General features: G+C 34.9%; 4 protein-coding genes across 4 annotated transcripts; all 4 read right to left on the reverse strand.

Moving 5' to 3' along the window:
* Positions 1–966: 966 nt before the first annotated feature.
* Positions 967–1,958, reverse strand: LOC129572786 (uncharacterized). The gene is made up of 4 exons (XM_055452887.1): positions 1,715–1,958; positions 1,391–1,636; positions 1,143–1,279; positions 967–1,065 (listed from the first exon to the last, which is right to left on the reverse strand). Exons 1-4 carry the CDS (start codon positions 1,956–1,958, stop codon positions 1,060–1,062), a joined length of 633 nt encoding a protein of 210 aa, XP_055308862.1. The 3' UTR covers positions 967–1,059.
* A 590-nt stretch (positions 1,959–2,548) lies between these two features.
* Positions 2,549–4,340, reverse strand: LOC129572782 (uncharacterized). Its single transcript, XM_055452884.1, has 6 exons — positions 4,211–4,340; positions 3,941–4,134; positions 3,656–3,848; positions 3,455–3,537; positions 2,618–3,360; positions 2,549–2,555 (listed from the first exon to the last, which is right to left on the reverse strand). The coding sequence occupies exons 1-6, from the start codon at positions 4,338–4,340 to the stop codon at positions 2,549–2,551; spliced, it is 1,350 nt and encodes a 449-aa protein (XP_055308859.1).
* A 2,364-nt stretch (positions 4,341–6,704) lies between these two features.
* LOC129572784 (death-associated inhibitor of apoptosis 1-like) lies at positions 6,705–7,355 on the reverse strand. Its single transcript, XM_055452885.1, has one exon. It carries the CDS (start codon positions 7,353–7,355, stop codon positions 6,705–6,707), a length of 651 nt encoding a protein of 216 aa, XP_055308860.1.
* Positions 7,356–8,010: 655 nt separating this feature from the next.
* On the reverse strand, positions 8,011–10,602 carry LOC129572785 (uncharacterized). The gene has a single exon (XM_055452886.1). It carries the CDS (start codon positions 10,600–10,602, stop codon positions 8,011–8,013), a length of 2,592 nt encoding a protein of 863 aa, XP_055308861.1.
* Positions 10,603–11,900: the final 1,298 nt, after the last annotated feature.

Raw genomic sequence — 11,900 nt, forward strand, 5'->3', positions numbered from 1 at the left:
AAATAAGACCGTATGTAGGTGTATTCAGAAGAATTTCTTTTTTATGTAGTGATAAAGTTAAAAAAATGATGTATTATGCATATTTTAACTCAAATTTAATATACCTACTATCTATCTGGAGTGGCACAAAAAATGAAAATATTGAAAAACTAGTAAAGTTACAAAATAAATGCCTTAGGAATTTATTTTATAATAAATATAGGGTTGGAAATATAAGTACAGATGATCTATACAAAGAACATGCCATCATTAAATTTAGAAACATGATTGATCTCGATTTACAAATTAATTTCCATAAGTTAATCAATAATTTATTAAAAGCAGACATTAAAATAGACTATAATAACAAACACCATGATCATGAAACACGACAAGCTAAAAATTTGCGTAAAATTAAACCCAAAAACAACTGGGGTAAATTATCTATTATTAATAGGGGAAGCAATGCATACAATTCCATACCCTCTCCAATAAAAAAGTTTGGTAAAGTCCATACTTTTAAAATTCATTTAAAAAAAATTATTCTTGAAAACCAAATCGTACATTATAAGAAAAGTAACATAAAAAAAAAGAAAAGATAAATTTATTTACAAAAAGTAGTAGGGCACATATAAGCACTAATTTAAATATGAATTACCAAAATTTTATTTACTTTGTTAAAAAAAAAAAAAGAGATATTATTAGTTTTAAGGGCGTTCATGTATTTACACATTTGCCTGAATAAATAAATAAATAAATAAATAAATTTCATACATTATAATTATAATTCATCGAGTCATTTTGATTTCAACAGTGCAAATGATCAGAGTTAATTTAAATGAAAATCAACAAACAAAATGAAGCCAAAATCCAGATTGGCTGATTGAAAAGAAAAAAACGAAATCAACAATTTACGTAAATATGAAATTTACATAAAAGTAAGCAAACAAATATCTTCAATATAACGCAATGCAGCGCCTTGCAATCGATAGACTTAATCCCAGTTCCAGTCATTCATGTGTAATATCAACAGATCTTCGAAGAATTGAGCTGTCATTCGGCCTCGTTGCTCCGTTAGTATCATGCCTGCAATGAAATGGAGAGAAGAAGAGAAAATTAATGTTTCCATTCGAAGAAAAAACGGATGCACAGCATTCCCAAACCTGACACTGAGTTGAGTTAAAATGTTGACATATGACAACTGGGGTCCGAACCAAGAGAGACAAGGTTTGGTTGATTTTCATTTCCATTTTCCTATATGAATCCAAACACCACACCCCGAATAAAAAACACCAGAAACCTAAACCAAACCGAACCAATAAAATTCACAATTTGCACAATCAATATAGACAAAACACATTGGACAATGGACAATGGACAAAAAATGTTCAAAATAGAATGCAATACTCACCGGCATAACTAAACAATCGTTCACAAATGGCTTCTGTCGATCTGATGCAATTGTACTTGAGAAAAATGCGCCGAAGGATAGGATATTTTTGCAGTCCATTTTCGATGTTTTCGGTTTTTGAACACAAATAACTATTGATTTCCATCATCAAAGTTGTATCAAAATCGAGCGATGCACCCATCGTGTCCGAAACGTCATGTTCAATCAGCAACGAATCGGTAGTGTCTGGATTTTGATTTGGATTCGCTACAAGAGAGAACAACAATCGAACGAAATTAAAAACCACGAATAATAACAATGAATGTTTGGCTATATCTGTTTTACCTCTGCTTCTGCTACTACCGTTGGTAGCGCTTGTGCTCGCTGTTGCAATGTCGTTGTTGTTGCTGCTGCTTTGATTTAAATTTTCAGCGGCTTCAGCAGCTTCAGCTCGCTTTTGTTTCTCTTGTTGTTCTTGTTGGATCACTTTACCAGCCGCCAACAACATATTTCGCACCCTTTGTGAAATGTGGCTCGGAACTTCTCTGAATCCCAGGAAATTCAGCTTAAACTGTGGATTTGTCACCATTGCTATATAAAGTGGGGTGGACGTTCCTTGAGAATCGTATATATCCAAATGGTGAGCGAAACGGGACTCGAATCCACGTTCAAGCGCATTGATTAGCGGTTCGCCGTGCATCATATTTTTGTTTTTCAACATGTTGAATTTCAAACGGAGCCCAGTTAAGATTGGCAGATACAGTGCAAAAGTGAATCGGTTCGCTTCCAGTTTCTTTAGTGCGTGTGCAATGGGCGAAATGCATTCGTAATATTCCTCCAAAAATACGTAATCATCTTCATCGATTTGTGGAATATGCAACTGCATGCAGGCTCGATTCAGTTTGTCTCTTCCAATCGACAAAATGTGTCCCACCTACAAAACACAAAACGAGCAAAAAATAGAAGGGAAAACAAGATTTTGCTTTGAAAAAAGTGTCATTTTGTCTTAATTTCGAAGCAAAGCAGAAGTATAAGAAAAAACTCACCGCATCGAATGTTTTCATCCAACGTATTCTGTGCGGTCCAATCAATTTGCGGCCAGTGATTCGCGTGAATATTTCAGAATTCAAACGTGATTTCTTCTGATCCCAAATTTGCTCGAGTATGGCAAACACACGGTCATAAACTCGAGCATAAACCGGATCATCTCTTGCGTTAAGCGCATCAATCTTGCCGATTTTGTCCAACTTGTGACTTGAACAGGCGATTCGATTCATTTTGCGAAGCAATGGCGGTTCTTCTTCTTCATCATCAAATAGATCATGGACAACAAATCGATCATCATTCGATGATGGTAGTGCTGTTGACGGTGATGCAGTTTCGCTTGCAATACGAACTATTGCGTGTTCATCAAAGTCCATATCGTCATCGATATCAACATCGACATCGTCGTCATCGGAATCAACCTCAGCTGCTGCTGCTGTGCGTGTGCCAGATGTTTCGTGTGCGTCCGTATTTCTGGCCGAAGAAGCACCACTACCAGTGGCAGCACTAGAAGTACTAGCAATCGAAGCATTTGTGATTACACTTGCCGTATCAACACCGTCAGACGCGCCGCAACCGATTAGCCAGTCCACATCTTGGTCTTCGGTTAAAAATTGAATTGAACGGTAATTGTCACCATAATTTCGTAAGGCCGCGGCATATTCACCAGCGCCATCCGTCGTAATAAAGAAAACTTTTTCCAAAATCCCGAACCGATCGAATATTGAATGCAACTTTTGGGCTACTCGGTCGTTCGTGTGATTTCCCTCGAAACTTTCGCACGCAATGAATGCTGTTTTCAATTCAAGCGTCACGGGATCGAAATAGTGAACGCTAACCGCAATAAAAGAACGATTAGAGCGAGTCCACATGTCCGACGTTGCGCTAAAATAGTCAACCGATTTGAATGTTTCGATCAGATCAGCGCGATGCTTGTTGGCAAGTGCCTGTAAATTGAAAACAGAACAAACAAAATGCACACCATTGAAATGGAAATTAATGTATCGGATTGACCCGTTCACAAATTCACAAAAGGCATACCGTGATTTTGTTTCGCCCTCTTCTGGCGGTCAGAAATGGCTTCGACTTGAACGTCGCCGACTTTCGCTGTCGACCCACACAAACTATGCAATGGAGAGAAGAAAAGCAATAGAACGATTGTTCGTCAACGATTGTTGTGTAAAAAAATTCGATTCAATTCACAGAAAAAAATGTCACAGTGAAATAATTGAGAATTCATACCGTCAATAAGTTTGGTCAAGTGGATGCTATTTGATTTTGAGATGGGGAGTCTTTCCTTAATGAGGAAGTTTAAAATTGCACACTCAATGAGTGAGCGTGACAATGGATTGGACTTGTCATTGCGTTCAAACACTTTCTCATTCTTTTCCTCCTCGGACACAGCTACAATTTGTTTGAAATGTGACGGATGCATCTAATGAAAAAATAAAATTGATCGAAACACAACAATCATTAACTATTGTCAATATTGCCGGGCAATATTATTCCATCGACACGGAAACTTACCTTGCTCAAATGAGACTTCAAATTCGAATTATTGCCCTTGTGGAAAAACTTAAACGGTGAATCGTCATCGCATAGTTTACACTTGGCTTTCAATCGAGTGTCATCGCCAGGATTCACACGACGGAATTCCTTGTAACACGCCAACATGTGTGCGGTTAGTTCGCTTTTGTTTCGCCATGATGAAATGATTGTATCTAAGCGTCGAAGGTGAACACACAAAACGAATGAAAAAACACACATTGAATTTTGATTCACTCCATTGCCACTTACCTAATGCTATTCCTTCATCTTGATCTACTTCCAATCCAAGCACTTCTTGCGATGGGACAGTGTTACTTATTTCCCAAACATTATCCATTCGTTGCCTTTTGCAAGGCGGCTCATCACCATCGCGAGCCATTGCCAAATTATTGAAATTACACACCGTGCACACAGCAAACCAAGCAAACACGCGCACGGACCAAAAACGATTGCCGAAAAAAACTGCGCAGTTTGTGTTTGACTTTTGCCGTTTGTATATAGTTCACACTACTGTGTGCTGTGTGTGCGCTTGCGTGCGATATACATTATACGTGCGTATACGTAGAAAACAACGAAAAAACGACAAACGGCTGCCATCTATCGAAAATTTCGCTCGAAATATCCCATTTGCAAATCTCCCAAGCAAATGATTTGCTTTGATTGAATTCAAAACAATAAAACTAACACGAAAAAAATTCATTTGATTCTCGTACCATATAACTGTTTGAAATAAAAATACAAAACAAACAATTGGCAAATAATTTAACCGATAAATTGAAGAAACCACCTTGAAACGATCAATTTCCCGTGTTTTGTCTTTATTTCGAGTGTATATTGTACAAAAAAAAATTCCTGCGCTTTTTCTCCCACCGACTAGATGCGCGAAAAAAAAGCGTTATTAAGATTGTATCTTAATAATATGTTATTAATTGAGTTAATAAATCCATCTTAATAATATGTTATTATTATAGTTAATAAAATGTTATTACCGCCGAATCTTAGGATTTATTAAGATAACACCCGATATAACGCATAACATATTATGTTATTATTATGCTGAATCTTAATACGTAGGTTGCTGCTTAAGTTTCTGGCCTAACCTAGTTCTAGTGTTTTCCGAAGCAAAACTTTGGGTCAGTCAAAAAGTTTGACCTTTTTTAAGCTAAGTTTCCTCAGACGTCAACTGTTGATTCACTACGGATCGTGGTGTTTTATGAGCTTGAATATTTCAATTTGATGAAAAAATTGAATTTTTCCGCAAACATTTTAGTGCAATGATTTTTTCCGATTTTTGAGAGGGACTAACTCAACAAGAGTGCCGTGATAGCCTCAAATTCGCTTTGGGTGATAAAACTCGGTCCATTCCAAGTATTTAGAGGTGATATAACGATTTTAAATGTTGACGAAGCTCACTCAAAAATGAGTCCGCAGGAAAGTCGTAAAATATCAGCTGTAACGCCGGAACACATTGATGCTGTGCGAAACCTAAAGGTGGAATATTCTCATACGACTTATAGTGAGATTGGGGCATCCTTTGGCATTAGTATGACATGCATGAGGTCAATATTACATGTGGTTTTAGTGACGTAAATGCCTTTCACATGTCAAAACCTCCAAATATGTTTTCAACCAAAAAAAAGAGTTTTGGACAAAAATAGGCCTACAAACTCTCAATAATGCAATTTTGATAGGCTGAAAAACCCTCAATCGTCACTAGAGATTACAAAATTATCATTTATGAGTATAGCATGTCATCCCATAAGGTTTTAGTGATAGTATCATGTTTGAAAATAACAGAAAATTTTCCTTATTTCTGAAAAAACAGACGATTTTCGCAAATTGCAATGCTTCGTTCTGGGAAAAAATGATTTACATGACTGTTATTATACTTTGGAATTGTAGTGCCATGAATTCTGAATAAAGCGGACATTTTTGGAATGAAAATATTCAGAAAATGGGCCAAAAACTGGGAACTATCTGTCACTTCATGAATTTTCACCTTTTGACATGCCTTCATTCAATCGAATATTTGCAGGCCCAAAATATAAAATAATGGTTTCGTTAGCCAGAAATTATTAAATTGAGGATAAACGAAGTTTTTTAGGTGGTTAACAACAGAATAATCAATTTTTCCCAGTAGTATATGTTATGTTATTACTGAGCCACTTTTGACGCAACCATAGCCGCAACACTAGCCGCAACACTAGCCGCAACACTAGCCGCCGCCGCCGCAGCGATGCGCAGCGACGGTTATATCACGTTGTATGAATACGTGAATATAGTTTGCCATACCTACATACCTCTGGTATTTTTTTCCATACCTACATACCTCTGGTTTTTTGAATTCCCTCCTGTGTGATAAATTTTGATTGAATAGTCATTAAAAACGGAAAGTTCAAGTTTCGCTATTTGAATAAAAGCACTACCATTTTTTTCACGTGCCGAAGCGCGACTTTTTTATTTAAATTGAATATATTGTGAAGTAAAAAAAATGGAAAGAGAGAAAAAAGGTTGTGAAATTGTTTTTCATAAATTAGTTATATGTAATGATTATTCGTTTTGATTTTTAAATTGTCATCAATGAATGAGGAAATTTTCAAAAAATCTATTTTGCAATGTTTTTAAAGTTTCGAAACGATTGTGTCAAGCATGAAAAAAGTTAAGAAATTAATAATTTTAATTAATATGGTTATAAAATGATTATTTTGCTTTTGGATTTTTAATATTCTTATCAAATGCAATATTACGAAAAATAAAGTTTTTTAATGTTTTTTAAAGCGCCATTGCATATTGGGCATAAGAGCACTGCCGAAGCACACTTTACACACGCGGCGACATGGCCGCATGGTAGAAATGCGCAATCGTATTCACATTCATAGCAAATTCTGCATGTTTTTTTGCTCTCATCGTTTTTATTTTCTAAATTTAGCGTCTTTTCAGCCGCATCATTCGTCGTTGTTGTTACAGCATTTGGTGATGGTTCGCTCACTGAAAGATTGCCCGTCGCTGACCTTAATGCTTCCGAAAGCTGCGAACCATTCGGTAGATCGTCTTCAGTCAATAAAAGACCAAAATCCTTTATTAAAGATTTCGTCATTACTTCGTCGTGGTAGCGTTCTCCTTTCATAAGCCGAAGATATTCACATCTTCCATAATATATTCCGTGTTGCTCCCACGGATCATCCTCGTCCTCCCAAGCATGTATGCCACCACCACAGCTGAAGCAAATAACGCGATCACTTAATTTAATGTAAAAAAATCCAGCTTCAGCCAATTGTTTAGGTTTTTGTTTTAGCTGTTTTGGCCAGTCATAAAAAGTCAAGAAGCGTGATGGTTCACTAGACAGCAGCGGATATGCGGCGTTTCCCCGAATTGAACCGACGTTGTCTTCCATATCTAGTGACGCTTCTCACTTATTCAATGTTCAATATCGTTCAAATGAAATCAATTAAGATATTTTTTTTTTAATTCGCTGATGTCACCAAATTGAAACAGTTTTCAAAGTTTATTTTCACAAAATTCTATGCTCAATATCGTTCAAATGAAACCGTACGTTGGTTCACATTGCTTTAAGGACCATTTTTTTTATAGGCAATGTTTTTTCTTTATTTTTGTCTTTGGCGCTATTTGTCGGTGTAGTACGATTGGTGAGTTATAAACAAAAATGTACACGAAAACGAAAATTTGACAAAATAAATTATTTGGATTCTTAAGTAGACAAAATTGTTGACACTTTTAGATTTGATTGTTTTCTGATTTATGTCAATAGTATTTCCTGAATAAACCACCAGGAATCTTGGATGATCAATATTTTTTTTGTTATCTATGGTCAAAGTCAACCAAGTACCAGTACTCCCAGTCCTGGGAAAAATTCATGCAGTTGAGGGTTAATATAAAAGCATATTATTTCAATGAATCTAATATATAAAGCAAATCTAAACTACCAAAATATATAACCACAAACTGAAAACATGATCTATCTTTTCATTTTAGAATGTGTTAAAATAGTCAAATAAGTTACAAAATTTCATTTATTTCAACAGTTGGGTTCATTCATTTTGATTTTTGTATGAATTAATTCCATAATGCCCCAAAGCGAGAGTATTGTATTTGTTTGGAATGATAAACCTCTTCTTGTCATTCGGGTCCAACACCTTTTTCTCATTTTTTACCGTATAAACACGATGATGATACGATTTTATGATAATTTGTTCCTTTTCCACCACGCAAAGTTCATCGATGCAGCGCTTATAGTCATCAAATGAAATTTTTTTATTGAGTACATTTTTCTTAACACCCTTTCCTTTCTTAACGATTTTATTCCCATTCAATTTGATAGTATATAATTTTGAACGTACACAAACGGACTCTTTAATGATTTCACCATCATATTCGTCCTTCATTACCCCCAGAACTTTTTTATTAAACGGTTGAATGCCATACGGATTATTTTCTGCAAAACCACTTGTGTCAAATCTATCTTTGTGCTCTCGAATAAAATCGTAAATATTTTCACACTGAAAACTGTAGAGAAAACTGTCAGTGTCACTATATTGCAATTTACACTGATTGCAATTAAAATATTGTAGTATGAAATCATAGTGAAATTCATACATTTTATATTTTGAAATGTCTAATATCGCAGCACCCACAGCCACAGGTTTGTTCATATAGATATTCAATCGTTGTAATTCACACGCAGCGAAATTTTCATTAAAGACAACGCTTCGTTTAAAGTTTGGTCTTGCAATAAATGTTTGCATACCAAATCGTCCATCCCATTTATTCACTAATTTTATATCTACACGTTTGCGAATATTTTCCATGGTTTTACCATATACTGCATTGTTAATCAATTTATAAAGATCTTTTTCGAACTTAGACGTGCTTTTTGCACGCTCATTTGTATTCAACATTATATAATCATTCAACCACGGTGATTGTTTAAACTCCAAAATGCGGTGCACTTTTTTTAATTTAAGTCCATGTTTTAGGGCCATTTTTAACATCCTATAGTGAATGATGTAATTTTTCTTATCGTATAGTGTAAGAACAAGTCTTTTCTCCGACGAATCGCCTACCTCCATATGCTCGCAACAAAAAGGATAATCATTATGTAAGTCATGTAAATATTGTGGGTATTCTAAATCAACTTCTAGAATGAAACCAACTGGTGCATCATCTGCCATTTGCATAACTTTGGTTTGGATATCATCAACGCTAGAATATGTGTCCATATTCCATTTAAATTGTGACAATGGAAGCGCCTGACTCATAGCCCATCCATATAAATTATTTACATCCAAATACAATAAGTAATTTGTTGGTTTTTCGGGATCATAATCTGCTCCAATATATTTGTTGTTAGCTTCACAATAGCGATTTGACGCCTGGCTAATTCCCCCCCTAATACCACGTTCAACAAACATTAATTGATCAACATCCTTCAGAAGCTCAATTTCGATTTTAGTGTACTTTAGCATACAATCCCAGGAGTAGCCAGGTAGAGTGTAATAATGCGCAGGATCTAGGCCATACAGTTTAATGCAATTATTTCGAAAATTCTCGAATACATCAGCCAATAAAAGCACATCAGTTTTAAGATAAATGTCAGTATATTCCCTTAACGTATGAATATTAAATGAATTCCAAATGTTTTGCGCATGGTTATACTGTTCATCGCTTATTCCACACTCATTTAAATCATCATAGAATTGTTCTGGAGACGGCAATTTCGTTTCGTTGAACTTATCCCACGAGTCCATATAGGTGTATGGATATACACCTTTCATTGTTAGCAATCCCATTTTTTGTTCAGTCAAGTTTGCCCATTGTTTTCGTGTAATACTTAATTTCTCCGATGGCAAATTTTTTGCGAGTTGCGCCAGAGAACAATTCAAAAACCGATATGAATCAATAAATCTCAATTTCATTCTTTCACGATAACGCTTCTCTTTCTTTTTGCGTCCATCAAAAGCAATAGTGACATCATTAAAATTACTATGCCCGTTCTCCTTCTCGAACACATTATTTATATTGTTATCGTTGTAATCAGGCAACTCTTTTGAAAATGAAATATAGTGTTCGCTGTTTTTGGGAATTAACGACATTTTACTCGGGAAAGCGTTGGCTAGTCTTTCAATTAAGAAATGCGAATCATAGTCTAAATTATGAAAAACAACCGGAACTGACTTTGATATTTGAAATTTCAAATTACACTCTGAATGAGAGGCTCCCCGATATCTACCAGATAAGTGGCAATGATCGCGAACTTTATTCCACATATTCGATTTAAAATAGAATTCTTTTTTGCAAATATGGCATACATCAGCATCTTGAAAATCGTTTTCTTCTTCCTCAGACAAAGACATTGCTTCGATCTCATGGATTTTTGGCCACACAACATTCTCTGCCAAAAATAGCAATCTTTCAATGAATTGATCTACACAGTCAGGCCCCGAAAATCCATCATAATGCGACAAATTCTCATCAAATCGAGCGTGAAAAAAGTATCCAATACTATTCGCAATGTGTTTTTGAATGGTTCCTTTGGGTATTTTATATTCATCCAGTTGATTGGTTGTTTCCGATAATAATAGTGATTCAATATCTGCATAAATTATAAATGGAACTTCAATCATGTTTTTGAAATTAGAAAAACGCAACAAACAGTTTTTATTGTCTGGCATACTAAGTTTAGTTGAATTCATTGCTTCACACATCGTAACATGATTATTCAATTTTTCTGCACTATAAAAATATTGCAAGCAACGATCACAAATATGCTTTTTCTTGCGATTTTTATGCGTTACCTGTTTTTGAATAAGTGCACTCAAATTTTTAATCCAAGTGTAATGTGTACGCACTGATTCCTCGATTAAATCAATCATATTTGCGTGGCCAAGGTCTACATCACCATCGATTTCATTTTCCAATCTCTCAAATAACAACAACAAATGAATATGATGTTCTTTAATGTTTTTTGTTAATCTTACCGGAACAATAATTTTTTCATTTTGTTGAGTAAATGGTGAGTAATCCTCTTGGATGATGTATACGTTAATAGAAATGGTAGGGTTCAACTCTTCAAAAATGCAAATATCCCTCAATTTAACGGGGAACTCAATATTTTCAAAATTCAGTTCGTTTTTAAAACGTTTATATTTAGAAAGCCTGCATACATGGTCAGTTGCTGGATGTAAGGCAGATAGGATTGCCCACCTAAAACACTCATTATCCTTATTTTGAACGTTAACAACAGCTTTTTTCACATCTATTGTTTTTGGGAGCTTTAAAAATGAACTTCCATGGAATCCCATCAATTTATTATAATGGATGTCTAAAGACATTATTTCATGAAGGCTCCAACCAGAACCGTTCTCATGAAATTCATCAAATTTTGCTATTAACACATCACTGATAGTTGTTTTGAACCATTTTCTTAAATTAGTATTTAAATTTATTTCCTTGAGCTTACTTTGAAAATAAAAAGTCGCAATTTGCTTATTTCCAGAATCCTCTTTTGAAGTACGTTCAAATTTCAGTTCTAAAATTGCATATACTTTCAATCGTTTCAGTTCATTTAACACCAACTTCGTTTGATAAATGAAAACCCGCTTTGATTCCACGAAAAATGGCTCCAAATCAATATATTCAATATTCTTATATGAGTATGTGCGGACCCGCTTTTTGAAGGCAACGTCCTTTTCAATAATTTCGATCCCGTTTGGTTCTACCATTTTGACAAAGTATAAGTAATATTTAAGATGATGATGATGATGTGTCTTCAAACAAGAATGAATATAGAATAGAAGAAAAAGTTTTCGCGTTTCACTATTTATAAGAAATACTAAATTCCGTTGGGTAAAACCCCCAATTCCATTCAAATTACACATCGCATTCTTTTAACATGAGTCATATAAATTCTTTTAACATGAGT

Source organism: Sitodiplosis mosellana, unplaced genomic scaffold, assembly GCF_009176505.1.
Source record: "Sitodiplosis mosellana isolate CC-2019 unplaced genomic scaffold, AAFC_SMos_1.0 Smas_scaffold_5504, whole genome shotgun sequence".
Lineage (NCBI taxonomy): Eukaryota > Metazoa > Arthropoda > Insecta > Diptera > Cecidomyiidae > Sitodiplosis > Sitodiplosis mosellana.

Coding starts and splice junctions, on each gene's coding strand:
- LOC129572784 (XM_055452885.1), bottom strand. CDS start 7,355: ATGGAAGACAACGTCGGTTCAATTCGGGGAAACGCCGCATATCCGCTG.
- LOC129572786 (XM_055452887.1), bottom strand. CDS start 1,958: ATGGTGACAAATCCACAGTTTAAGCTGAATTTCCTGGGATTCAGAGAA. Junction 1,637..1,714: donor CGGTAGTAGCAGAAGCAGAG/GTAAAACAGATA, acceptor TCTCTCTTGTAG/CGAATCCAAATCAAAATCCA. Junction 1,280..1,390: donor ACGATTGTTTAGTTATGCCG/GTGAGTATTGCA, acceptor GGTTTGGTTTAG/GTTTCTGGTGTTTTTTATTC.
- LOC129572785 (XM_055452886.1), bottom strand. CDS start 10,602: ATGATTGAAGTTCCATTTATAATTTATGCAGATATTGAATCACTATTA.
- LOC129572782 (XM_055452884.1), bottom strand. CDS start 4,340: ATGGCTCGCGATGGTGATGAGCCGCCTTGCAAAAGGCAACGAATGGAT. Junction 3,538..3,655: donor CTTGACCAAACTTATTGACG/GTATGAATTCTC, acceptor TCCATTGCATAG/TTTGTGTGGGTCGACAGCGA. Junction 3,361..3,454: donor GAGGGCGAAACAAAATCACG/GTATGCCTTTTG, acceptor TTCAATTTACAG/GCACTTGCCAACAAGCATCG.